This window comes from Trypanosoma rangeli (genome assembly GCF_003719475.1).
Source record: "Trypanosoma rangeli strain AM80 chromosome Unknown Tra_15.4_contig_00286, whole genome shotgun sequence".
Classification (NCBI taxonomy): domain Eukaryota; phylum Euglenozoa; class Kinetoplastea; order Trypanosomatida; family Trypanosomatidae; genus Trypanosoma; species Trypanosoma rangeli.
In genome coordinates, this window is record NW_021706030.1 from 1 (window position 1) to 23,781 (window position 23,781).

Here is a 23,781-nt window from a genome sequence, read left to right on the forward strand (position 1 = left end):
GCACGACGTCAAGAAGGGACGACGCGGTCCATCGCCTTTGTGCGACCCAACAACGTAGCCTTCTGCTCTTCTTTTTCTTCTTCCCATCCACGCACACACACGCATGCGCTTATGCGCTTGACGGTTTGTTAATTCGCGGGGCACCACGACTTCAATTCAAGGCATTTTTCATGTACGTGTATGTACCACGTCTCTATGTACATTGACATGTATATCATAACGTGATTCAAGAGGTAAGGATGAAGGATAAGGATGAGAAGACAAAGACAAAAAAAAAAACGGGTGGGGTGGGGTGGGGTGGGGTGGGGTGGGGTGGGGTGGGGTGGGGTGGGGTGGGGGGAATAAACAACAACAACAACAACACGCTACCGAAATAGACACGAAAACCAAAACAAACAACAACAACATTAATAACGACAACAATAATACTTTTAGAACAAACTACTTTGAAGGAACATATACGTGTATATATATGTATATGTATGTATGCAGCAACAGCCCACAAGAGTGCGACGTGCGTGCCGCAATTAACACGAGCAGCAGCAGCGGCAAAAAAAAAAAAAGAAAATCGAAGAAGAGACAAGACGCGAGTATAAAACTGAGGGTGGGCGAGGAATGACGAGTGGGTACACATGTGTATGTATATAAATAAATATATATTTAATGGCTATTTTTGATGGTGCTTTCAGTGATGGTGGAATCACTACGAGGGGTGGGGTGAGGGGTGAGGGGTTTGTTTGCTTTTTACCGTGTTATTGTTGTTTGGTTTGGTGTGTGGGGGGAAAAAGAGAGGTTACCGTTACTTCGGTATCTTTTTTCCGCGGAGGTGTGCCTTGTGGTTGCTACGGTGCCCCATTGTGGAGGTGTGTGTGTGTGTGTTTTGTTTGTTGTTGTTGCCTCACTTTGCTTGGTTTTGCGTGCGGCGATGAGTTGTGAGGGGTCTCGGGTGTATATATATATGCATGCATGTGTATATGCAAAGGAGGAAGAGAAGAGGAAATATGTGTATAAATGCAGCTTGCCGCACACACCGCACCGTTCAACACGTGCGTGTTTTGAAAACGGAAAAACAACAACAACAAAAAAGCAACGATAAAAAGAAGAAGAAGAAGAGAAGTGCAAGTAGTGCGCTTTTGTATTTTAGCAGGACTGAAGAGGAGGGGAGGGGAAGATACTGGCAGAAAAGCAAAGGAAACGCGAGAGATGTTGCGTTTTTCTTTTTTCTTTCTTTACGGCCTTGCAAGTAATAAAAAAAAAAATAAAAATAAATTAAATTAATTAAATAAATAAAAAACAAACAAACAAACAAACAAACGAAAAAAGAAGAAGTTTTTGCAGTTTTTTTTCTTTCCTTTTTTTTCTTTTTTTCCTCCTCCTTCCACGATGCGTCTTACCGTGTGCATGTAGGCGTGCATGCGAATTCGCACGCACATATATATATAAATATATATTTGTTCGTGTGTATGCCGTTCAGCTGATTTGTCTTTTTTTTTTTTTTCTATTTTGTTGTTGTTGTTGTTTTTTTTTTTCTCTTTCTTGTTCTGCTCTTCTGCTTCTTTCCGGTGTCAACTTCCCATTCATTTTGAGAGTTCTTTTTTTTTTGTGTCTGTGTGCGTGTGGGAGGAGGGGTTTTTCGTACGTACTTCGTCTTTTTTTTTTTTTGTCTTTACGTTTTTTTATTATTATTTTGCGGTTGTGTGTTTTTTTTTTTCCCCCCCTCCCTCCCGTGTGTGCTGCTGCTGCTGATTGCCTGCTCTTCTGTCGGCCTGCCTTCTTTTTGGTTTTGTTTTGTTCGTGGCGTTGCGCCCGAATCATTTCCACGTCTGCGACGTCACCGTCGTCTTCCACTCTCGCTTCCCTCGCACACATGCGAAGGATTTAGTCGAGCCGAGGAATCAGCAGCAATGGGAAAGGGTGGGGCAAGGGCTCTGCAGGATGAAAAGGTGCTCCTAGCGGAGTTGGGGAAATTGTTTCACATGGCACGGGCAAACGTTCGCGAGCAGCGCAATACACAAAGGGCGGAAGCGAAGAGGCAAAAGGCACCCACCACGACGGCGGCGCGTGCGAAGAGGACTGCTGCGGCTGGGGCGAAGGGCGGCAACCTCACGGAGGGGCGACCACCGAGGACAGGCTCGAAAAGGTCTCGGAAGAGCACCCGTGGGGGCACAGTGTGGGTAGTGCTGAAGGGCGGCTTCACACGCGTGCCAACGTCGGAGAAGGCTCAGGCGATTGCGCACAACACCGCGTTTCGTGGCCGCCTTTCGGAGCGTCGTCGGGTCCAGGCGCTTGAGCGGGCGGAGGAGTACATCCAAACCGCGTGGCAGCAGGCGCAGGAGGCAGGGCTTCTCCTTGACGATGGCAGTGGACCCAATGGGGACGAGGGCCTGCAGTACCTTCGTGAGCAGTACGAGGTTGCGGCAGGAATGCTTCGTCGTGAGCCGGTGGGCGCATTCCTAAAGAAAATTGTTGCTCAGACGATTCCTAGTTATGCCACGGTGCCCGCTGAGGCCACAACGCCGGCGGCTGCTTCGCTAGCCAGCGCGGCGGCACCTATGCTACTCACGCGGGACGAATGGGCAGACGTCATTGCAAGAGAAACACTTATCTTGAAGCGTTTTGCCCCGTCAACAAGCACGGAAGAGGATACTGGCGAAGCCGTGCTCCATGAGGCGGCACAAGTGCCTTCGCGCTACTACTTCCCCATCGCTGAGCCTTTGGCGCCACTTGAGGCGGCCTTAGCGGAGACGACGGTGGGGTATCGCGACACTGGTAGCGATGCCCCTGGCGGAGAGCAGGCGCGGGATGTGCTGCCGACCAAGTGCATTGTGCGCATTCGAGGAAGTGGGAAACAAAAGCACACCGCCATCCTTGCCTCCACGAAGGCTGTGAATTACCTTAAGTCAAACCTTATGCAGGTGATCCGTAAGGAGCTCAGCGGCTCGAAACTTCCCCGCGGGGAAGATGTTGTGGAGGGCAAGCTGCATCAACCGCACCAGCAACAGGCGAGCCACGGTGCGGTGGCTGAGAACGCCGCCATGGGCTCGTCGAAGAAGAATTCCAGAAGACGACATAAATGAAAAAAAAAAAAAATAGGAAGGAAAAAAACATAATGAAAAACAAACCAATCTTATTTTTCTATGCGCACGCTCCCCACGTTTTTACTCTCGTTTTCTCCTTCTTTTTTTTCCCTCTTGACCCCTGTGCTGCTGATTATTTCCCTCTCGTTCTATCCCCCCCTTTTTTTTTCTTTCTTGTGCCTCTACAGCCGGCACTGGGAGTGTCGTCTGATTTCGGTTTCGTTTTCGTCACCCAACTTTTTTTGGGTTCCTTTTCACGCACCGCGGCGCGGTGCACTGACGGCGCCGGACTAGGCTATAATCTCGTTGTGTGTCTGAAACGTAAGGGGGGTGGGGGGTGCGCCGACGGCACACAACTGCATGCCGCGGCGTGACTTTTTCAAGGCTTTTAAACGCTTTGAGGGGCTGCAGACGGACGGACGCACACAAACACACATTGGGACCTCTGCGCTTTGAGGCTTCGCCACGCCCCAATAGGGTGGGTGGGAAGCGTACGTGCGACGGTGCCACAGAGGGTGTGGAGGGTTGAGGAGGTGGTGAGGGGGGAGGGGGAGGAGGATGTTTGAGGTGAGGCAGTGATGTTGTGTTGGTGTGGTGGTCGTGTGTGTGGGCTGAGTGCTATTAGTATTGTTGTTATTGTTACGGCGGCGGCGTTTTCCCTTTCGCCGGCTCGATTACACACTTGTGACCTTCAACAGTCATCATTTCCCCCTCCAACCCACTTTTTTTTTTTTTCGCTTCGCTGCGTTCACGGTGCAAGGTTGGAGGGGAGGCGAACAAATTTAGAGCGGAGCGGCAAATACTCGGGGGAGTAAAGGCGTTGCAAGGCGTCGTGGATGTCTCCTCGCCGAGTGTGCCTCTCCCTGCAGCTGCATTTGTGTGGGGTGAAGCTACCGTTCAATCTGGCAAGCGGCGTCAATTGCCGATATGCGCATACGGGCCGCCCGTCAACCTCCCTTTTGTGGCTCTCGCACAAACGGGAGAAGGCCACGCGCAACGTAATTTCTTCACCGGAAGCGACATGTGCCCTATCGAGTGCTGCGTCAAAAATGTCAGTGGTTGGCAGAACGCTCGCCTCCTCCTCGTCTCCGCCATTGCTACTTGATCCTCCGTTTACACCTGTTCCGGGCGAGTCGCAGGCGTTGAGGCGGCGAACGAATTGCGGTGGAACATCCTTTTTGTTATTATACGTCTGCGGTACCTGCAAATCGCCGCTGTTTTGTAGTTCGGAGTACGCGGCGTCCAGTTCTCTGGGACATCACAGCAGCGGATGGCCCTCGTTTACTGCCCCAGTGTGCAATAGTGTACTCCAGCTGCGAAGCCTGCTCCAGCGCAGCGCCGTGCAGGAGGGTGGCCAGACACCGTTGACTGCAACGCTTGCGGCCCGTGGTTTGCGTGTCGAGGGGGAAATGCAGCGGCAGACGCGCGGTGGAGGCTGTGAGCGGTTGCGGCCTCGTACGTGGCGGGAGGAGTGCCTGAGAGACGAGAACAAGCGAGGCGACCCAACCGTCTTGGAGGGCTGTTGCACCGAGTGCGGGAGGGCTGTTTGCCGCGTGGTCACGGAGAGACGCAGAGGTGCAAAGTACGTCGTCAACCCAACGGCTGTCAATGCCGAGCTGACGGAGTGCAGCGACCCGGGCATTGCATCCACGCCACATCGGTCACAGATTCCCCGCTGACCTTTGCGGGTGGTTGCTGCTGGCCTTTCGCGGTGGGGCATTTGTTTGGACTTTTTTTGAGCTGTTTTCCTTCGGGCGAATACGGTGGGAGAGGCGACGCTTTAGGCTATCGAGGCGGTGAAGGTGGAACTTAACAAGACAAAGCAGCAGCTGCGGCAAACGGGGGGAGGTGTTTGGGCAGGCGTCGTCTGTACACGCGGAAGCTCGCATGTGGTGCAGGAGCAGCACGGGGCTGCCTGATAACAATCTGGCGAAGATGAAGCACATGCTGCAGGTAATTTGGGGGGAGACTTTGCGGCAGATGATGGAGTTGCTTGTTGAGGGACGTGAGCGGGCCTCAGCACACATGTACGCACGGAGGGAGCGAGAGATGAAGAGGGATGAGTGGTCCACGTAAAGAGCCACAAACAGGCGAGAGAAAGGCATCCTACTTATGTGTCTTTGGTCTTTCCTTTTTGTTTCTGTTTGCCTGCAAATACCGACTGCTGCTTCTCGTACTTTTCTTTGCGTCTCTCACATTGTCTTAGTGGTGGGTGGAGGGTCCTGTGAAAGGGATCGAGGAGGCGTGGTCGGATTGGTCATTCACGACGTGGCGTCAGGCCGTTGCAGCGCACAGGGCGTAGGGGGAACCGCAACGGGTGGGGTGGGGTGGGGTGGGGGCTCGTTTTGTCACAGAACGTGAGAGAGAGAGAGAGAAAAGCCGTGAAAAGGGACATTGTTGTGAAAGTGGAAGCTCACGGCACCGGCAAAGTCGCACACAACTCCATGTGTTTGAGACGGCTGGGCGCACGTTCTCCGTCGTGCCTGACGTTGGCGGCTTCACACACCGCCCTCGCGCGGGGTGCAAAGACGCGTACAGATGGGCGGATGGACGCTGCATTGCACACAGTGGCGCCAAAAGCACCACCTCCCTCGCAGCAGCAACAGCGTCAAAGTTATGCGACATTTGGGCGTCTTCTTCGTAGCATGCAGGAGGCACCGGCGCGGAGCCGGGTCTGTGGCGCAGCAGAGGCAGCTATTCCTGTCGATGAACCATTGGCCACGAATAGCGCACTGTTGGAGCAGCTTGGTGTCATGGACCTTTCTGAGCGGCGTACGCATGCATTTGCCGCGTTCACAGCCCCCACAGAAAACACAAAGGCAATAAACACGGCGTTGGCGACCAGGATTACTGAAGCGTGCAGGGTTGGGGTCGCCTGTCATCTGCCTCCCACCGTCATCCTTCGAAAGATTGCTTCAGCTATGGCGAAGGCGGAAGGCAATACCGAGGAGATACCTCCCGTGGCAGCTGCTATACTGCTTCGTAGCGCTGCTGAACGCATCACTTCCAGGTCTGCCGTCTTGCAGCGCCGCAAGAATGGCTGCGATGCCGTTCCGCCACGGCAGGATGCTGAGGCGTGGCCTCGGAGTGACCAGGGCGAGGTGGCGCGCCTCCAATGGGCCCTCTACGAGGAGATACGTCGAGGCTACGAGGTCCTCACGAGGCTCCCACAGGGTTGCCAAGAAGTTGCAGACACTCAAACTGGAGAACAACACGAGAATGGGAGAATGCAAGGTGCAGTAAAGTGGCAGACGGGATACGTGGATGAGCTTCGTGCGAGGCTTGAGCTTGCCGTTGCCCTGCAGGATGGCGCTGTCGCCGTCGATCTTGCAGAAAGGCTTTTCGCCGCCTATGACATGGCACAACATCGTGGTGTATGCGAGGAAGAGCATGAAAAGCTTCGCACGTACCTGCTACGTGATGTTTGTGCAGCTATTTCTGCGTTTCATGCGGGCCGTAACTTTACGGCAGGGTGTGGACTCTATGAAAAGGTTATTTCCATGCTTCCTGTGGCTGTAGAAACCGCTAGCATTGCTGCAGGTAACAGCATAGGCCTCGACACGGATAACGGCAGACGTAGCGAGGCCACGGAGATGGAGCTTGCTGAGCGGCTGCGGCTGCTCAGCGCTCTTGCGAATTGCGTGGACGCGAATGCTGCCCATTTCACATACGTGCGAGATGCCGTTGTAAAACTTTTTGCGAATACTGACGTGGGGTATTTGCCTGCCACACGGCAAACCTCACGGGAGTGCCTGTGTGCTGCTCTTCATGCACTGTCGCGCATCGTACTCGAGCCACGTGTAAGGATGGGCGAGGCTCAATCCTTGTTTTGTGCCATACAGCAAAACTCACACGCCGACGTTTCTCTCGCCTCCGAAGTCACGGAGGCGTTGCTGCAGGTCTCAAGCGCCGCTCTTGACAACAGTGTGGCATTGATGCTATACAATCAATTGGCGGCTCCTCAAACGCATCGTGCGGAGCTTCCGGCAAACGCTATGGCTGTTCTTGTGGCCGAGGAGGACGCACTTGATGGCTTTGCACGCTTTTTGAGTTTTGTGGGTCTGCGTCGGCGGGTTATGGCTTCCTCCGCTGCACACCTTCTCGCGGCGAAGCTGCTGCTGCAGCGCAAACCCTCCGAGGTGGTGTACACCGTTTTAGATCTTATTCACGCAAGACACGAGGTGGAGCCGCAGCGAACGTTCTTCCTTCGTCTCCTGGCATTTTACCGTGATCTGCAGCAGCGGATGCCTAGTGATGAACCCGCTGCACCTGCGCCGCACCTGCACTCGTACACCCAACGTATTCTTGCGGACTGGCGGGAGGCGCTGTGTCGCACCGGTGTGAGGACACTCGCTTTTACCACACTTCGGCTTCTCCAACACATTCGTCGGCATCTTGTGAAGCTGATGACATTGCAGAAGGACTCCGCTGAACGAAAGGAGGAGGAGGCAATCGCGTCGCTACTGGCGTTTATTGAAAGCACCTTGCTGGAATTTTCGCTGGGCTGGCTGAATCACTGTGCCACAGCGTCCCGTACGCCACGGTACCACCTAACAGTCGCCCAGCTGCGTCGCTGGGGCGTGGGGCAAACGAATCAACCGACTGAGGCGAGTCATACCGGCGTCATTGTAAAAAGATTACGATATGCTGTGACGCCCCCAGAGACCGTTATAGCAAATTCTGTGAGGGAGCGCCGGGTGCTGGTACGAAAGGCGTGGGAGGCGTTATGCTCGGCGGATGAAGAGGGACGTAAAGCCGTGTTGGGATTCAGCGATTTTGTCCGCCTCTGCTGGCTTGAAGATGGAAGCCTCTTCGGCAGCAACGCGGTCACCACTACCCCTGGTGCTGCCGCGTGTGTGGAAGAGCGTTACTTTAGCCTGGACGCACTTAACAGTCGTGCGCCGCTGGTATACGTCACCGATGCGCTTGGTGAGACAATTTTACACGACGACCCTCAAGCATCGTCCTCGTCCGCTGTGGTTCATCGTGATGTTTGCATTAACGTTGCACATTGTGAGCCTTTGCGAAGCCAGTACGGCCGCTCTACGGAGGAGGAATGGCTTGCGCAATGGCTTGAAGAGGCGTGCGCCGTGGTGCCAGTGGGGCGTGGCGTCTTTGAAGATCAGCTGGAGCGTCTGCTGCGTATAACAACACTCATGGAGGGGAAGCAGGGCGCGGAGGACGGCAGCAGGAAAACATCGGTCCTGCAATGTTTTGTCTCTGTCGCCTGAGGAACGTTTGTGGACTGTTCTTGTTTTATCCTTGCTGTTGTCGAAGGAAAAGAGGGGGGCGTAAAATAACTGAATGAAGTAGTGATGGCTTGCATTTCCTTCTTTCCTGCTCCTGCCCCGTTTGCTGCTGCACTGTCTGCTGGCACCAACCCTGTCACTGACTCTCCTCTACTCCATCTATCTCTTTATTTCTCTCCTCTGGGTGATTCCGCAGGGGGGCGCACGCACGACACCCAGCTAAACAGAGAACCGTCGTGGCCTGGGTGGATCCCCCACAAAGAGGAAAGAGAGGGAAAGCTGGGGAGTGCGCGTGTTTTGAGGGCGCGCGGAGTGATATTTTGCTTTAGAAGCAGCAGGTATTGGAATGTGTGTGGTCTTGACGCATGCCAAAGTCACTGAAAGTCAATAACGTGGCCTCCCGCATTGCGCTTGTCGAGTTCCTTGTTGATAAGCGTGTGCGTTTTCTGGAGTACCTGAGTTCGCTGCATCGGGGCGAGGCGCTGTGGATGGGGACCGTACGGCTTACACGAGCGGATGTTCTGCATTGCTTCCGCGACCACAGCAATCGCCATAAGGAGGGTTACACCACTACCACGTACCAGTTGCCATCCGCACAAGGGACTGCGATGTCGCCCCCGTCGTCCTCATCGTCCTTGTTGTTCACCAACGATAAATGTGTAGGGGATCTCGTTGTTTCGGTAGGGCCCATTCCTGGTGTCCCACATACCGTGGATGCAGCGTGGCTGTCAACCCGCATGCCCTGCTACGTCTGTCTTGCCATGTCCCTCGCGGACATTTTGCATATTCCATTATCTGTGTGTGAATTTGTGGATTGCGTGTATGCCATGCTGCTGGAGATGGCCGTCAGGTTTGGCTCTGGTGCCACCGCAAGGGCCTTTGCACGGCGAAACCTGCGTAGTTATCGACAGCGGCAGCAGCTCCGTCAACACACCGCGTTGACTACGGACAGTGCGTCAGCATTAGGTGCAGGCATCAATCATAGCACCAGCAACTCGAGCACTAGCAGCGGTGGTGGTGGCCTGCTGGGGGCCATGGGCAGCGCTGGCGGGGGTTGGTTCCTGTTTGGAGCCTCCGACGCCGACGCCCCTGTGAAGTACCTTTACCTTAATCTCGAGCACCACGCCTACACGACACCGGAAGAGGTGCGTTACGAGGAGGTGATTGACCCGCTGTTGTCCCTGCTAACCCTCACCTACCGGCGGCTGCGTGATCACGGGGTGGCAAACAACGAGGAGAGTGTGAAGCGTGTTTTGTCTATTGATCGTCGTCTGCAGGACATATTTTTTTCCCCCATCAGTAAAGAATTGGGAAAAATTGCGCGTGGCAAGCTGCTGCTGCAGACCTCGTTGCTCTCGCCAAGTGGCCTCTTTGCCAACCTTGGTAGCACGACGTGCAACAACACATTGGGGCTTCTGCGTGACCTCCTCGGGCCTGCTGCAGGCGCAGTGACTGCGCCAACGGCGTCACTGCAGGGTGGCACGGCCACCGGCACCACAGGGACGGGTCTGCCTGACATCTTCATGGGCGACTGCGAGGAGGAATTGGAGGAGGACGAAGAAGACGAGGATGACGTGTAGCGCATGCACGCATGTACTGTAGCACGCATATGACGGTGTCTACCCTTTTTCCTGGACACGGGTGAGACGACACACGCGGCATGTTTGTGGTCTGCTCTCACGCATGTGGGGGGTTGCATGCCACGGGGAAGGAGGTGAAAGACACAGCAGACAGAGATAAGAAAAAGAAATGAAAAGATGTGGTTGAGAGAAGTTGTGTGAGTTCAATGAGGCGAGCGATTGCTATTGCGCCTTTCTTCCCCACACAAACATGCACGCGTTACATTGTCTCTCTTCTGCTTGTTTTTGTTTAGAGTTTTTTCTTTTTTAGTCTCTGGCTGCGTCACATGCCAGCTCCAGCTTTGGCTGTGCGGCAGTTCACATTTAGTCACGAGATCTCGTGTGCAGATGACCCAAGCGGCAGCGACAAACATGACGCCTACGAGGCCACGCGGGTGATTCCGATTGTCTCGATCACTGTGCAGGTGTTGTCCTTCGACCGCCGCTGCTTCTGGGTGCATCTATCGGAGTCAAGGGAGAGCAGCGAGGCACCGCCACCAGCATTTGGCCCATGCGCTGTTGCCTTTGACGGCGTGGCGGCGGATGCCACCTCCTCCATCCTTTTTGATGACGCTCCGCAGGCGTCTCACGAGCAACTGGGAGAGTCAGGCGTGGGGGCACCGAACCCACATGCGGTTTTGGCGCAGAGCCTTGCGCAACGCCTTGCACGTCGCTTGCGGAAGGAGTGTGAGTCCCCGGGCGTTGCTGTTTACGTTGCATGCGGTTTTGCTGGGGAAAAGACGGAGCTGTGGGGAACACCAGCGGGGTCCTCCTTCGATGTCACGATGCGGTTTGGAGCCGCCCTTTTTTCTCATCTGCTGGAGCTTATCCGTGAGGAGATTTTGTGTGATCCCAAGGCATAATTAGCTGTAAAGAGGTGCGTGCGTGTGTGTGTGTGTGTGTGTTGAGCTTCTCACCACCGCGAGGCCACATTGGCTGCATACTGTCCGTTTTTTTTTTTCTGTTGCACTGCTTTTCCCTTGGTGGAAGTGCCACAAGTCTTTATTTCTTCCTCTCTTCGTCCGTGTGTGTGCGTGCTTTGGTGCAAATATTTTTTACCTTGACGCCGTGGGGGTGTGGAACCATGGAGCGGAAGGGTTTGAGAAGGAGCCACTGGTAGGGGCCTCCCTGACACGTGCGCCACGCATCAGGTGCATTAACCTTTACATTTATTATATTAATTGCCCAAAGTTCCCGCCCACTTTGCCGCATCCGCAATGACGGCACATGTCTACACTCGCGAGGAGGTGTCGAGTCACGCCACGAAGGAGACCGGCTGGTTCATCGTGCACGGCAACGTCTGCGATGTCTCCAAGTTCTACGACAACCACCCGGGGGGTGGGGATGTGCTGCTCCACCTCATCGGCGGCGACGCCACCGAGGCGTTTGATGCAGTTAACCACAGCGATGCGGCGAAGCGGCGAATGGAGTCTCTCAAGATTGGCACACTGAAGCAGGGCGACACCAAGGGCTGCATGCGGCTCAGCGAGGTTGCGGAGCGGCAGAAGCATGAGCTAAGGAAGCAGGCGACGGCGTGCTGGCTGGCCATTGAAAACAAGGTGTACGATCTGACATCGTTTATTGACCTCCATCCTGGCGGCCGTGATGTGCTGCTGTGCGAGTCCGGAACGGACGCCACGCTGGCGTTTGAGAAAATCGGCCACAGTGGTGGTGCACGCCGGATGATGAAGTCGTACGAGGTGGCAGAATTACACCCAGACGACATGCGCACCGTCGTGGCCCCCACCGCCAGCGCGAAGCACAAACACAGTCAGGATCCCCCTACGAATGGAGCCTGGAAGCGGGACAACTCGTTGCGGGACTTTGTGTTGGGCCAATTGCAGCTCGGGCTTGTGGTGTTGCTGGCAATCATGGCCGTCGGTTTTGCGCTGAGCAAATTGTAGGGAAGCAACGGGGTCCGATGTGAGGACCAACGCGGGTGGGATGAATTCTTCCCACCATCAACAATACTGTCCCCACAGACAAAAGAGAAAAAAATAATAATTGAGGAGGAACTAACGAAAGAAGGGAGGAAAAAGACACGTGTGTGTGTGTGTGTGGTGGGTGGGTGTGTGGGTTCCTGTCGACGTTTGCTACGCTACGCCTTGCGACCGCGGCCTCATATGTCAACGAACGGGAGGTGAACGTGCCGGTGGAAGGCGAAGCTGCTACGCGCTGCAGTGATGGAGATTATATTTATTTATTTATTTATTTATTTATTATTATATTTTTGTTTTTTGATTGATTGACTTGATGACTGGCCGGACCTCGGCGGCGGGGCAACGGAAGGGGTGGAGGCGGCGTGGCCGTCGATGGGGCCTGGTGGACGATGACACGTTGGAAGTCGGCAGACGCAGTTTTTGTTTTTGTTTTTGTCTTCGTTCCACCGCTCCTCCAAACTCTCTCCCCTCTCCCTACTGCTACCGCCAATTTCCTCCACGCGGAGGGGCCTCACAAGCGCTTACTTCCCAACGAGAGGGTCTCGGTGAAGGGAATGAAAAACAACGAAAAAAAGACATATATGTATATATGCATTTTCACTTTATTTGTTTTTATTGGCTTATGAATGCCCAATGTTATTATGCATCTTCACTGACGTGGCGAGGGGTTGATGGGGGCGTTGGCCCGGCACACTCCTCTTGCCCCGTCACTCAGTGTGGGAATTGCAGTGGCAGGGACGTGACCGGACGTGTGTGAGAGATAATAAATGCAGCTGACTTCTTCAAAAGTTTGTTTTTTACTACTGCGTGGTACACGCTCGTATGCGTGTGTGTATGTGTGTGTTGAAGGCAATAGGAGAGAAGGGGAAAAATCACATTGAAATCGGGGGAAAACAATAGTGAGGGAGAGAAAAAGGGGGGGTGGGGAGAGGTGATAACGAGGACGCCTTCACTCCCTCCCTCCCTCCCTCGCCTCGCAGTTCACTGCGGAGAAACGATGAATACGTGAGTCTCTTACTTTATCTCCTTGCGTGTATGTGCGCATGTGTGTGCGTGCGACAGGCTGACGACACAAAGTAGAGGAAGCGTAGAATACACCCAATCGGGGTATACGCAGATACACACGCATGCAGACTCCCACCAACACTGCCGTATAATTTGAGATGCGGCTGCTGCTTCAGTCCCCTTGGCTATTTTCTCTCCCTCATGTAGTCTCCCTCCTCCCTCGTCTTTTTTTTTCTTTCTCTCTTTTCTGCACACCGTCCTGTTTTCCCTCCTGGGCGTGCGCGTGTGTCTGTGGTCGTTGTGTCGTGCACTTGGTGCCACGCGTAGTCTCGTGGCGGGGAGCGAGGAGGACAAGGGAGCGCAGAGGGGAGGGAGGGAGGGAGGAGGGATGCCAAAAAAATTGCGGGAAAAGGCAAAACGAAGTGCGACGGCAAAAGCCAAGAAAGCTCCAGCGAAAAACGTGTCACCCGCCGTCGCCGCGGCTTGCAAGGTGAGCCTGGAAGCGTACATCAGGAAGTGGATGTCCGAGGTAGACGGCGTACGCCCCCCGCCACCGTCGTCGCTGCCGCCTGTTACACCACTTCCAACCATTCTAGATGTGATGATGCGTGCGCCGACGCCTTCTTCAACGCTGGACGCTGAAGCGCGGAGTAATGCCACGGCGCCGGTTTTTGGTCGGGAAGCGGGGCTTGGCGAGCGATCTCTGGCGGGAACAGGTGTTGTGTACGACGAGGTGATGTTGCAGCACGAGTCCACCGACCCGACGGACTACGAGCGTCCTGGGCGACTGAAGCGAACACTGGACCATCTGCGTGCGGTGGGTTTGTTGCAGTGCTGTCGCCGCCTCCCGCGCCACATGGCACGCACCAAAGAGCTTAGGCTTGTGCACTCCACTGCCCACATTGACAGCGTTGACCAACTGGAGTTCGCGGCCTTACTACGCAATCCGGAGTCCTCATGTAGCGTTGGGCAGGATTTGTATGCAAATGCAAACACCTCGAAGGCGGCTCGCACGGCGGCGGGGTGTGTCATAGCGGCGGCACTAAGTGTGGTGCGTGGGGAGGTGTCGAATGCATTTGCGCTTGTTCGCCCACCTGGTCATCACGCAAGTGCGAATAATGCATCGGGTTTTTGTTTTTTCAACAACGTGGCTGCCGCCGTCAGGGTGGCGCAGCAGGAATTGCGACGACGAGGGACACCCGAACCCCGCGCGTTGGTGCTTGACTGGGATGTCCACCACTGCGACGGGACGGAGAGCATCTTTTACGAAGACCCCTCCGTGGTGGTGGTTTCGATCCATCAGTACGGCACAGGTCGTGGCCACGTGCTGCGTAAAACCCCCACCGTGTTCACCGACATCATCGACCTGAGTGCGCTGGCTGCGCTAATGGAGGAGACAACCGGGAAGGAGGCCAACAGCAACGATGGCAACGGCCACGACGTGTCTGTGGGGTGGGACGACAGGCGTCAGTGTCAGCGTCAAGAGGAGGAGGAGCAGCAGCAGCAGCCAGTGGAGGCGGCGGTGGAGAAGGAGGGCGGGGGGAAGGCGTCTCGCCGCAAAGCTGTCGATTACGTCAAGCTGGCGGCGGACTTGGAGGAAGACGATGAGGCTATTGCGATGATGTTCGGCATCTCGCCGGATGAGCTGAAAAATCCGTCGTCGTCGTCGTTTTCCTCCGTTGACAGCAGCGGGAGCAGTAACTCGTCTCCTCCGTCTTCCTCCACCCCTGTCGCACCAAAGAAACTTCCTGGAGACACGGAGGGGATTTCCTTTGACGAGGAGGTGGACACCACGGCACACGAAACATTTTATCCCGGAACAGGTCACCTTGAGCGCGTAGGTGGCGACACGCAGGCCGAGGCGCGTGGGAAAAACATAAACATACCGTGGCCTACTATAGGCATGGGTGATCTGGAATACTTGCAAGTGCTGCTTGACATTGTGGCACCCGTAATGCGGGAGTATGCACCGCATATTGTCTTTCTTAGCTGTGGCTTCGATAGCGCTGCGGACGATTTACTCGGTTCTATGCGTTTATCACCGTCCGGGTATTATATTCTTACAAAGGCACTTGCTGCGCTCTGTCCACGTCTTGTTGTGGCACTCGAGGGCGGCTACAATTTGTCTAACGTTGCACGTTGCTCAGAAGCCGTTATGCGAGCGCTGTTAGAGGGCAGTGGGACAACGCCGTTGCCTTGTAGCCGGATGCTGTGGTCCCAGACCGAGGAACTTGTGCAGCAGGTACGCCGAACACATGCGGGCTACTGGCGCTGCTTTTCTGACGCCGTGTGACGTCTAAACAGGGGTGAGTGGGAAGTCTTAAATCAATTTTGGCAGGATGGCCCGAAAACAGGCGCGTGCTCGATGGGCCAGAAGCGACAAAAACAACTACAACAAATCAAATCAACGAGCAGAGAAGGAGAAAGAGGAGGAGAGGGCATTTAAGAAGGAAACGATGGAAAAGAAAAAAAATGAGGGAACAACAACATTATCTCCCTTAGGAAGCAAAGGCGCTCACACGAGCGGAGGCTTCTCGGTGGTTGACACCGCAACAGACGAGAAGGAGCAGTAACGACGACGACGACGACAACAACAACAACAACAAAAAAAGATGTGGAGAGGGACAAAAAAAAAATGCCGCATAAACACGCTGTGGGTATGCTGCGTCTGTACGTATGTATTTGCGCCGTTGTTTTTCTCTGTTGTGCACGTACCTTCACTCTGTGAACTTGTGTGCGTGCGTAGGTGACTGGGCGAGTTGCTTTTATCTGAGTGGTACGTCGGCAAGCCTCCTACTTCCCCTGGCGCATTCTTGCGCGATGGCGATGATGCTTCTAGTCGGCGACTCTCGTTAACTGTGCGGCCCCCGCCCTCCTCTCCTTCTTCTCCTTTTTCCTCCTTCGCCCACGTTTTTTTTTTCTGCGTGCGTTCAATTCATAAGCATGCCAAATTGTTTGTTTGTTTGTTTGTTGCTTGTCCTTTCTTTTTTTTTTTTACCATACGTGTCGGTGCCGACCCTTTCAGCAAGCAAACGGGAGAGGGAAAAAAGAGGCCTCAATGGGGAGGGGAGGGGGGCGGGGGGCGGGTGAATGTTCTTTTTTTCTTCACACAAATACATCAACGTCTAGAAAAGGAAGAGGGCAAAGAAGCCCACAACATGTTTGATGTTTTATATCACTGGCCACGTTGTGGCGGACGCCGTCTTGCCGCGTCGCCTGTAGGCTTTGGGTGGAAATGACACACCGTACGGTGACTGCGCGCGCTCGCTTTGCTTTCACTGGTGGGGCCTGCTAGAGATGGGCCGACGACGACGTTTATTATTATTATTTTTTGTTGCTTTTGCTACTTGCCGCCCGCGTTGCCGCCCACTCGCATCAAATGCGCGTGCACATGGTTTTGCAATGCATGCATCTTTTCCATATTTTACTATCGTGTGTTTATTATGTGTTTTTTGTTCCCCTCTTTTTTTTTTTGGGTGAGTTATCTTTTTCCGCATGGGAAAGGAGGTGGTACATCATTTTTTCTTTCTTTTTCTCTTTGGTGTCTTCTTCTTTGCGTTGTGCCCCACGCTTGTGTGAGGGGTGCCAGTTTCAGCCGATGCCAACAGCTTTGCTGCGACGAGATGGTCGTGGGCATCGCGAGATGCGTGCAAAGGAGTTGCGGACCTCCGAGCTCACTCAGTTTGACGGCTCTGCGTGGTATTCACAGGGACTCACCACCGTCGTTGTCGCCGTCAACGGCCCGGTTGCGGCACGGCAGGAGGACTACTGCAAATGCGGGGTGCAGGTTTACGTCAACCGCGCTGTGCGCATTCCGCGCGCCGGCGGCACCGACCAACTCTGCGTGGAGGAGCAACGTGTGGAACAACGCCGCACGGACGCTGCGGTGGAGAAATTTCTCGCTGCCTCAATGGAGGCGGCAGTGCGGCTCGACCGGTTCCCGCGTTGCGTCCTTGAGGCTCACGTCACGGTGTTGGCGGACGACGGCGCGCTCCTTTCGGTGGCCACAAATGCACTCATGTGTGCGCTTCTGGACGCCGGTGTGCCGTGCCGCACGACAGTCGCCGCCGTAAGCATCGCTGTCTGTGCTATAGAGGGCCATTCTCAGCAAACAGGCACAACAGCTGCCGAGACGTCGTTTGTGTCGGCGCTCTCTTTTTCACCGTTGCTGCTGTTGCTCGATCCCACACGCGTAGAAGAGGTGGGCGACGGGGTGCGCACATGCGCCACCGCCACATTTGTGCTGTCCAATTCGGCTGATGGTAGCAACAGCAGTAGCGGGGGCGTATTGCTGAGTCAGTTGCAGACGTGTCCGCGGTCCGCGGCGTATGGCGGACAAATTTCTTCCAAGGAACTTGCAGGCATGATTGCGCTAGCCGAGCGAGCGGCGGGTTCCATCTTTGCCTTCTTTCGCAACTGCAACGTGCCCCTGGAATGAGGCGTGTGTGCGTGTGTGTCTGCCTGCCTATTTGGCTTCGGGCGTGGGGATTAGTGTGGCAGGACTTTCAGGATACGGAGATTAAGTGGGATACGGAGAGATGTAACGGCACTAAGAATGAGTGCTGGACGCGGGCGGAAGAAGAAGGTGCCAGAAGTCAAGTTCGTGTAATGCGCCTATGTGCGTGCGCTGCGATACATTTGCGCGCAGCTACGCGTGCAGGCACCGCGAAGAAAAAAGGTGTGGCTCTCCGCTGGCTGGCTGGGCACTCGCAATGCATCAGATAACATATGCCACGCCTCCTTCCCTTGTGCTCTGTTAAGCCAAAACCCCTTTCCTCCGTTTTGTTTTTCTTTTAAAGTTTACTTCGGCTGTGCTCCGCTCTCTCTCTCTTTCCCTTTGGCGTTCTTTTTTTTTTTTGTCTGTCTGTGTCTCTGTGCCTTTGGGTGGAGGTCCAGCGAGTGGGGGATTACCAGTCAGGTGCAACAGTAAACGTGAATATACACACACGGGCGTAAGGAGCCGCAAGGTAAAAAGAAAGAAAAAAACACACGAAGAAAAGGTCCAAGCATGACTTCTCAGGAGGAAAGCCCCACCGCCGTGGCTGCTGCTGCTGCTGCTGCTGCTGCAAATAATAATAATAATGCTGATGCGGCCTCAGCGAGCGAAGTCGATTCCACGCTGCGTAAGGCGGGGTGTGTGCAGTTGTCTGTCTCTTCCACGTCTTGCGTGGGCACGCAGCAGAGTGCACCGTCCGAGCTCCCCGTCACGTCTACTTCTGGCCAGCTACAGGGCACCACGCATACGCCCGGGTTCGGCAGCGGGAACGGCAGCCACGATGCTACCGCAAACGCCGTCACCGCTAAGCTGGAGGAGGCGCAGAAAATGTATGCAAAGGCAGAGGCAAGTGTGGCGAACGGACTTTCCCTATGCAGCGATTGGCTTTGCGCACGCGACCTTTTCTACGAGGCGGGTGCGCTCTTTGGTACCTGTGGCTATGCGGATTTGGCTGCCAAGGCGTTTCTACACGCAGGCCTTATTGCTGATGCGTTTAAGAATGAGTGTGAAACGATTTCAATGCTCTCCCTGGCGGCGGATAATCTGCAGGTTGTGCAGCCCGCCAGCGCCGTGGATGTGTTGAACTTTCTTTCCGATTCTTTTGTAAAGAGCGGCCTCATCATTCAGGCGGCGCGGTGTAGGCGGGATGCGGCGGAGATCTTGGAGTACCGCCTTGATATGCCTGTACAGGCGGTCGAAGCGTATAAGGCGGCGATGCAGCTCTTCGGTGACCGCGCCTTCACAAAATCCTTCACCCGCGGCTGCATGGAACGCATCTCCGCGCTGACGACCATGCAGATGCAGTTCGAGGAGGCGGCGGAGTTGTACTTGGAGGAGGCGAAGATGGTGCAGCGGTTTCTTCCAAAGACGCGGCAGTTTCTTTACTGCTTGCTGTGTCTCCTCGCCAACGGGTTCGGCACCGATGATCGCTACTTTGACGCGCTGTACATCACGCGCAAGAAGTTTGACGCCCTGCAGGAGGAGGAAAAGAACTTCCAGCAGGGGAAGGAGTACGCCCTCGCACGGCACCTTATTGAGGCGAACGATCACGGCTCCCTCAGTGAGTTTGACGTCGCGGTGTTTACATACAAATCCTGCACGACGTTCGTGCCCGACGTCGTCTTCGATTTACTCATTGAGCGCTGCCGTGCCAACCTCTACGAGCATCTGGAACAATACATGTAAAGTATCTCTTTGTTTTTGTGTTTATTGTTCCTTCTTCCTTTTCTTAGCGCTTTACGGGCAGATATATATATTACGTACATTGCGGCATATTTGCGGTATCTTTTTTTTTTTTGCGGCGGCGGCAGTTTAGTTTCCACAGGCAGTGAGAAGGGGCGGAAGAAGAAGAAGGAAGAAAAGAAACAAACGAAAAACAAAAGACGGGAAAGAGTGAGGAAGGGGAGGGGACGTTGAGGGGTACTGGTAAGGAGGCGCAACTACCAAACACTACAGCACGGGTGGAGAATGAAGGCAGGTTGAAGCGAGCAGAAGCGGGAGGGAGAGACGAGAAGGAAAGAAAGCGGGTAGGGATAGGAATGTGTGAGGGACTTTGGTGAGGGAAGCGAGGCGTGAGACGGACACACACACCTCGTAGCTGCCGTTTTGCTTGTTGTTGTGTCTTTTTTTCTTTTTTTTTTGTGGTCATGCGGCGTCTTTTCTCGTGGCGTGCCATGGCAGTAGTGTACATGTATTCAAACACAACCACGACTCCACTTCGTGCTGTTGTGTAACACGTATGTATTATGTATTTTAGTTGCGCTTTTCTTAAGACGCCTTCTCTTTGGTGTGCTTGCTTTCCTGGGATGATGTCGTCAATATATATATATATATATATATGTTCTTTTTTTTTTCTTCGCGTCCACCAGGCCCCCCACACTGAGAAACGCACACACGCGCCTGTGCTCTCTCTTTTTCTTTTTTGCTTTCTAGCGCTCAGTCGTGTGCTCGACGGAATTGCGTGAGTACGCTGCCCCTGTCCCCATACTCCGTGCTTGTTCCTCTTCGCTCTTCTCTCTCTCTCTCTCTCTCTCTGTTTGTCTGCCTGTATGTCTGTATGTCGTGACGCCACGAAAAAAATAACATATTAACGCACGCGTGCTTGCTCTTACGGAGGTGTAATCCTTGTGAGGTGTGTGTGTCTTGGCGAGGTATACTAGATGGCTCACGGCGATGATAGTGTCTTTATGCGGGCGACACGACAGAAGAGGATCCTTTTCTGCGTGGCGGCACTGCTAGTCAGCGCTTTCTGCAGCGGTATCGAAAATACCCGTTTCCCGTACGAATGGCAGGGCTTTTTCTGGTAGGTTTTATGCTCGGTGGTGTTATTGAGACCTTTGCGTGCATGACCCACATGTACGAAAGTGTTATGGCGAAGAAAGATATGCGACGACACGACTTTGATGAGTTTGTCGCCGATTTTCGGGATAATGTGGAGCGGTGGCAGCGGCAGGATATGATGCAGCGAGGGACGTAAAGAGTACCGGTAAACTTTCCTGTGTCTACTTTGGTTGCTGTGTGTGTGTGTGTGTTGCACGGATGGCTGCCATGCCGTTGCTCTGCTTGCCTTTGTGCACCCGTTTCCCCCCCCCTACCCACCCTGCGGAGGTGTGGAGCTGTCATGCAGGCGTCTGTATCTGTTTGCTTGTTTTTCTGTCTCTGTATGTAAATGTGCTACTTTGATTCCTTTTTCTTTCTGACTCTTCCGCTCCTGCCGCGTGTTGGCACCAGGCACAGGAATATCCGCTGGTAGTTCACAGCAACGCGAGGCGGTTAATTAAAAAAAAACAAGGCAAAAACTAGTGTGTGACAGTGGGTACACAAAAAGAGAACGATAGAACCGTTCGGCGACGACACTGCGAATAGTTGGTGGATATATATATTACAGCTTTTAAAAATTATTGTTGCGATGCAGTCTGACGGAGTGAAGGAGGAGGAGGGAGCAGTGAACAGGACATCCGCTTCGAGGGGGAGGCAGGGAGGGAGCAGCACGGGCAGCGCTTCGGTAACCGTGGCTGGCTTGCCTCTGGCCCCGGTGGTAAAGCACAAAATTGTGCTCCTGGGTGATCAGTCTGTAGGGAAGACGAGCCTTGTGACGCGGTTCATGTATGACACGTTTGATCAGCAGTACCAGGCCACCATTGGCATTGACTTCTTCTCCAAGTCCATCCCTGTCGACAATCGCACGGTTCGCCTGCATGTGTGGGACACGGCGGGGCAGGAGCGCTTCCGTTCACTCATTCCTAGCTACATCCGCAACAGCTCCGGCACCCTTGTAGTGTACGATATCACATCCCGAGCCTCTTTCCGCAATACATTCAAGTGGGTTGACGAGGTGCGAGCTGAACGGGGCGAGGATGTTGTCATCTTCCTCGTTGGTAACAAGTCTGACGCACAGGACAGGCGCGTGGTGAGCACAGAGGAGGCGCAAAAGAAGGCGGGGGAGTATAACCTTGTGTTTATGGAGGTCAGCGCCAAGCAGGGAACAAACGTCAAGGCGCTTTTTAGGAAAATGGCCGAGGCCCTTCCTTTGTCGGACGACAACGACAACGCCGTCAGCAAAGGGAGTGGTGCTAATGCGGGGGGCAATGGCGGTCAGTCGGTGGTGTTGGGGAAGCAGCGGGACCCGTTCCTTCTAACTCCCTCGCGGATGCATGAGGGTAATCAAAGCGGGGCCCAAAACAACAACAATGGTGGCAGCGGCAACATGGGCAATAGGCAGGGCGGCTGCTGCTGACTGAGCGTGTGAAGGAAAAGGTGTTTACGTTTTGGATGGCATCCGCAGCGTTCACCCTCTTTTTTGTTTTTTTTGTTTTTCTATTTGTTTCCTCCACTCCCCTTCCCTCCTGTATGACAGGCACGCGGGGAGAGATCTCAATATGTTGTCTGCGGGGTACCGATAGGCGGGGGGACGGATTGCCCCGTTTTATGATGATGATGATTAGTTTTATGTTTTGCCCTCCGGAGCGTGCTTACAGTGGGGGGATGTAAATGCTGCAAAGTAGAAGGGAAATGAGAGGAGCCAAATACAAATCACACACAAACAAATATAAGTGACTGGGTGTCCAGTAACACACACTGCAGTCCGTTTTTTTTTTTTTCGTTTTTGTTTTTCCTTTGCATTATTATTGTCGTTGTTATTATTAAGTCTACCTTACTCCCTCGATATAAGTTCCTCCCCCTTTCACTTTCTTCTTTTGCGTGCGTTTCTGTGGATTTTTGTTTGGGCGCGTAGTGGTACACACGCAACGGAGCAACGTGTTGTTTGGCCTCCGGCGGGACGCACTCACATACGAGTACACAGATATTTATTCACATTTGCACCTCAACGATGTGTGATCAATTGGAGATTCCAGGGGAATCGCGGCGGTGGGTGCTGAAGCGACACCGTATCCTAGGCAAGGGTAGTTTTGGCTGTGCAACGCTGTACGAGGAGGTGGATGCACCCGGTAGGTTTGTTGTTGTGAAGGATATAAACATGCAGACAATGAAGAAGGATGACGAGATGAAGTCGTTTGAAATGGAGGTGGAAATTCTCCGGCGCTCGCGTGGACACCCAAACATTGTCCACTTTCTTGACTACTACCACGACGGGGCGTTTATGATTTACATTGTCATGGAGTACTGCGCGGGGGGTGATCTGGGGCAGCTCGAGGAAAAAATGCAGTACCGTGCGTCGCATCAACCCGAAAGGTTTGTCGCCTCTATTCTGATTCAGATGCTAGCTGGCCTGTACTACCTCCACGTGGATCAGCACACGCTGCACCGCGACATCAAACCGCAGAATGTGTTCCTCTGCACCGATGGCGCCCTCCGTATCGGCGACTTTGGTGTCTCGACGGTTCTCGGTCAGTACGGTGCACGGGCGAAGGCGGTGTGCGGCTCTCCGTTTTACATGGCACCAGAGTTGTGCGAGGAAAGGGCGTACGATAGCAAGGCGGATCTCTGGAGCCTTGGAGTGATGATGTATGAGTTGATGGCGCTCGAGCGGCCGTTCAACGCGGTGTCTGTTCCCGCACTGATACGGCAAATCACTCAAGGTGTATTCAACCCCATCCCGCGCGATCTCCCCTACTCCGCCCCGCTGGTGGAGATGGTGGAGTCGTTTCTGCAAACCTCGCCAACGGCCCGGCCAACGCTTCGACGCGTGCTGCGAAGCGCCTACGTCCGGAGCCATCTGGACTGTGTTCCACCTAGCTGCCTCGCCTCGACTCACTACGCGCAGCTCTTCGGGGAGGAGCTTCTGCAGGAAGTTGTAAGGAGCCATGAGGCGGTGCCAACCGCCACATGCATCGTTACCAGCGCTGGCAGCAGCAACGCCGCCTGTTTGCAGGCGGTGTCAAGGGAACAGGGTAACAAAGGCCGCGGCAATTACGCATTCGGGCCCCACGCACATGGAGAGGTCAATGAACTAGAAATGTGGTTGGAGTCGAATGGAACCATTACCGACGCCCTCGCCAACGCAGAGCCGCCCCGACTTCGAGTTGATGAGCAACAAATGCCAAATCCCCCGTCGCCCACGGGAAATGCGGTGGAAATGCGCCATGTGACTTCAGACGACGCAAAAAAAAACCAATCCACTACTGGGCTACAAGAACAAAAATTGCTGGCGCAAAACGGTGGGGCGGAGGACTTATACGAGGACGACTTTGAGAGCGAGAATGATGAGTGAAAGTTGCACATGAGTTGAATGGGGGAACCCGAAGAACACCGTCAATATGAGGCGACGGTGTGTGTGTATGTGGTGGAGTGTGAATGGGGGGGGGCAGGAAGGCAGGAAGGAACCTATTTGCTTCCTCACTGTGGCATGTTTCTCTCCTTTTTTTTTTTACCTTGGTCTTCCTGTGCCTACAGTAGACACAGTCAAAGTGTGGGTTATGAAATATTGTTTCATGA

General features: G+C 54.1%; 11 protein-coding genes and 1 pseudogene across 11 annotated transcripts, besides 29 other annotated features; all 12 read left to right on the forward strand.

The window, feature by feature from the left end:
• Window positions 1–59: 59 nt before the first annotated feature.
• Window positions 60–83: a microsatellite.
• Window positions 84–260: 177 nt separating this feature from the next.
• Window positions 261–280: a microsatellite.
• Window positions 281–338: a microsatellite.
• Window positions 339–426: a microsatellite.
• A 30-nt stretch (window positions 427–456) lies between these two features.
• Window positions 457–488: a microsatellite.
• Window positions 489–550: 62 nt separating this feature from the next.
• Window positions 551–585: a sequence feature (A-rich).
• Window positions 586–863: 278 nt separating this feature from the next.
• Window positions 864–894: a microsatellite.
• Window positions 895–1,064: 170 nt separating this feature from the next.
• Window positions 1,065–1,117: a sequence feature (GA-rich).
• A 128-nt stretch (window positions 1,118–1,245) lies between these two features.
• Window positions 1,246–1,325: a microsatellite.
• Window positions 1,326–1,338: 13 nt separating this feature from the next.
• Window positions 1,339–1,368: a microsatellite.
• A 63-nt stretch (window positions 1,369–1,431) lies between these two features.
• Window positions 1,432–1,451: a microsatellite.
• A 31-nt stretch (window positions 1,452–1,482) lies between these two features.
• Window positions 1,483–1,558: a microsatellite.
• Window positions 1,559–1,649: 91 nt separating this feature from the next.
• Window positions 1,650–1,711: a microsatellite.
• A 193-nt stretch (window positions 1,712–1,904) lies between these two features.
• Window positions 1,905–3,077, forward strand: TraAM80_07144 (uncharacterized protein; the record flags this gene model as incomplete). The annotated part of the gene is made up of 1 exon (XM_029383952.1): window positions 1,905–3,077. One exon carries the CDS (start codon window positions 1,905–1,907, stop codon window positions 3,075–3,077), a length of 1,173 nt encoding a protein of 390 aa, XP_029236197.1.
• An 836-nt stretch (window positions 3,078–3,913) lies between these two features.
• On the forward strand, window positions 3,914–4,756 carry TraAM80_07145 (uncharacterized protein; the record flags this gene model as incomplete). The annotated part of the gene is made up of 1 exon (XM_029383953.1): window positions 3,914–4,756. One exon carries the CDS (start codon window positions 3,914–3,916, stop codon window positions 4,754–4,756), a length of 843 nt encoding a protein of 280 aa, XP_029236198.1.
• Window positions 4,757–5,623: 867 nt separating this feature from the next.
• Window positions 5,624–8,308, forward strand: TraAM80_07146 (uncharacterized protein; the record flags this gene model as incomplete). The annotated part of the gene is made up of 1 exon (XM_029383954.1): window positions 5,624–8,308. The coding sequence occupies one exon, from the start codon at window positions 5,624–5,626 to the stop codon at window positions 8,306–8,308; it is 2,685 nt and encodes an 894-aa protein (XP_029236199.1).
• A 383-nt stretch (window positions 8,309–8,691) lies between these two features.
• Window positions 8,692–9,906, forward strand: TraAM80_07147 (uncharacterized protein; the record flags this gene model as incomplete). The annotated part of the gene is made up of 1 exon (XM_029383955.1): window positions 8,692–9,906. One exon carries the CDS (start codon window positions 8,692–8,694, stop codon window positions 9,904–9,906), a length of 1,215 nt encoding a protein of 404 aa, XP_029236200.1.
• Window positions 9,907–10,232: 326 nt separating this feature from the next.
• TraAM80_07148 (uncharacterized protein) lies at window positions 10,233–10,808 on the forward strand (the record flags this gene model as incomplete). The annotated part of the gene is made up of 1 exon (XM_029383956.1): window positions 10,233–10,808. The coding sequence occupies one exon, from the start codon at window positions 10,233–10,235 to the stop codon at window positions 10,806–10,808; it is 576 nt and encodes a 191-aa protein (XP_029236201.1).
• Window positions 10,809–10,822: 14 nt separating this feature from the next.
• Window positions 10,823–10,850: a microsatellite.
• A 312-nt stretch (window positions 10,851–11,162) lies between these two features.
• Window positions 11,163–11,849, forward strand: TraAM80_07149 (cytochrome b-domain protein; the record flags this gene model as incomplete). Its single annotated transcript, XM_029383957.1, has 1 exon — window positions 11,163–11,849. One exon carries the CDS (start codon window positions 11,163–11,165, stop codon window positions 11,847–11,849), a length of 687 nt encoding a protein of 228 aa, XP_029236202.1.
• Window positions 11,850–11,988: 139 nt separating this feature from the next.
• Window positions 11,989–12,023: a microsatellite.
• Window positions 12,024–12,138: 115 nt separating this feature from the next.
• Window positions 12,139–12,175: a microsatellite.
• A 530-nt stretch (window positions 12,176–12,705) lies between these two features.
• Window positions 12,706–12,729: a microsatellite.
• A 102-nt stretch (window positions 12,730–12,831) lies between these two features.
• Window positions 12,832–12,861: a microsatellite.
• Window positions 12,862–13,278: 417 nt separating this feature from the next.
• TraAM80_07150 (putative histone deacetylase) lies at window positions 13,279–15,183 on the forward strand (the record flags this gene model as incomplete). The annotated part of the gene is made up of 1 exon (XM_029383958.1): window positions 13,279–15,183. One exon carries the CDS (start codon window positions 13,279–13,281, stop codon window positions 15,181–15,183), a length of 1,905 nt encoding a protein of 634 aa, XP_029236203.1.
• Window positions 15,184–15,461: 278 nt separating this feature from the next.
• Window positions 15,462–15,499: a microsatellite.
• Window positions 15,500–15,841: 342 nt separating this feature from the next.
• Window positions 15,842–15,885: a microsatellite.
• Window positions 15,886–15,950: 65 nt separating this feature from the next.
• Window positions 15,951–15,977: a sequence feature (G-rich).
• Window positions 15,978–16,488: 511 nt separating this feature from the next.
• On the forward strand, window positions 16,489–17,328 carry TraAM80_07151 (ribosomal rRNA processing protein 41B; the record flags this gene model as incomplete). The annotated part of the gene is made up of 1 exon (XM_029383959.1): window positions 16,489–17,328. One exon carries the CDS (start codon window positions 16,489–16,491, stop codon window positions 17,326–17,328), a length of 840 nt encoding a protein of 279 aa, XP_029236204.1.
• A 382-nt stretch (window positions 17,329–17,710) lies between these two features.
• Window positions 17,711–17,772: a microsatellite.
• A 126-nt stretch (window positions 17,773–17,898) lies between these two features.
• On the forward strand, window positions 17,899–19,071 carry TraAM80_07152 (uncharacterized protein; the record flags this gene model as incomplete). The annotated part of the gene is made up of 1 exon (XM_029383960.1): window positions 17,899–19,071. One exon carries the CDS (start codon window positions 17,899–17,901, stop codon window positions 19,069–19,071), a length of 1,173 nt encoding a protein of 390 aa, XP_029236205.1.
• Window positions 19,072–19,226: 155 nt separating this feature from the next.
• Window positions 19,227–19,271: a sequence feature (A-rich).
• Window positions 19,272–19,489: 218 nt separating this feature from the next.
• Window positions 19,490–19,526: a microsatellite.
• Window positions 19,527–19,703: 177 nt separating this feature from the next.
• Window positions 19,704–19,725: a microsatellite.
• Window positions 19,726–19,886: 161 nt separating this feature from the next.
• Window positions 19,887–19,947: a microsatellite.
• A 97-nt stretch (window positions 19,948–20,044) lies between these two features.
• Window positions 20,045–20,359, forward strand: TraAM80_07153 (hypothetical protein; annotated as a pseudogene).
• Window positions 20,360–20,400: 41 nt separating this feature from the next.
• Window positions 20,401–20,417: a microsatellite.
• Window positions 20,418–20,794: 377 nt separating this feature from the next.
• Window positions 20,795–21,622, forward strand: TraAM80_07154 (small GTP-binding protein RAB6; the record flags this gene model as incomplete). Its single annotated transcript, XM_029383961.1, has 1 exon — window positions 20,795–21,622. The coding sequence occupies one exon, from the start codon at window positions 20,795–20,797 to the stop codon at window positions 21,620–21,622; it is 828 nt and encodes a 275-aa protein (XP_029236206.1).
• Window positions 21,623–21,681: 59 nt separating this feature from the next.
• Window positions 21,682–21,712: a microsatellite.
• Window positions 21,713–21,973: 261 nt separating this feature from the next.
• Window positions 21,974–22,021: a microsatellite.
• A 195-nt stretch (window positions 22,022–22,216) lies between these two features.
• On the forward strand, window positions 22,217–23,557 carry TraAM80_07155 (protein kinase; the record flags this gene model as incomplete). The annotated part of the gene is made up of 1 exon (XM_029383962.1): window positions 22,217–23,557. One exon carries the CDS (start codon window positions 22,217–22,219, stop codon window positions 23,555–23,557), a length of 1,341 nt encoding a protein of 446 aa, XP_029236207.1.
• Window positions 23,558–23,781: the final 224 nt, after the last annotated feature.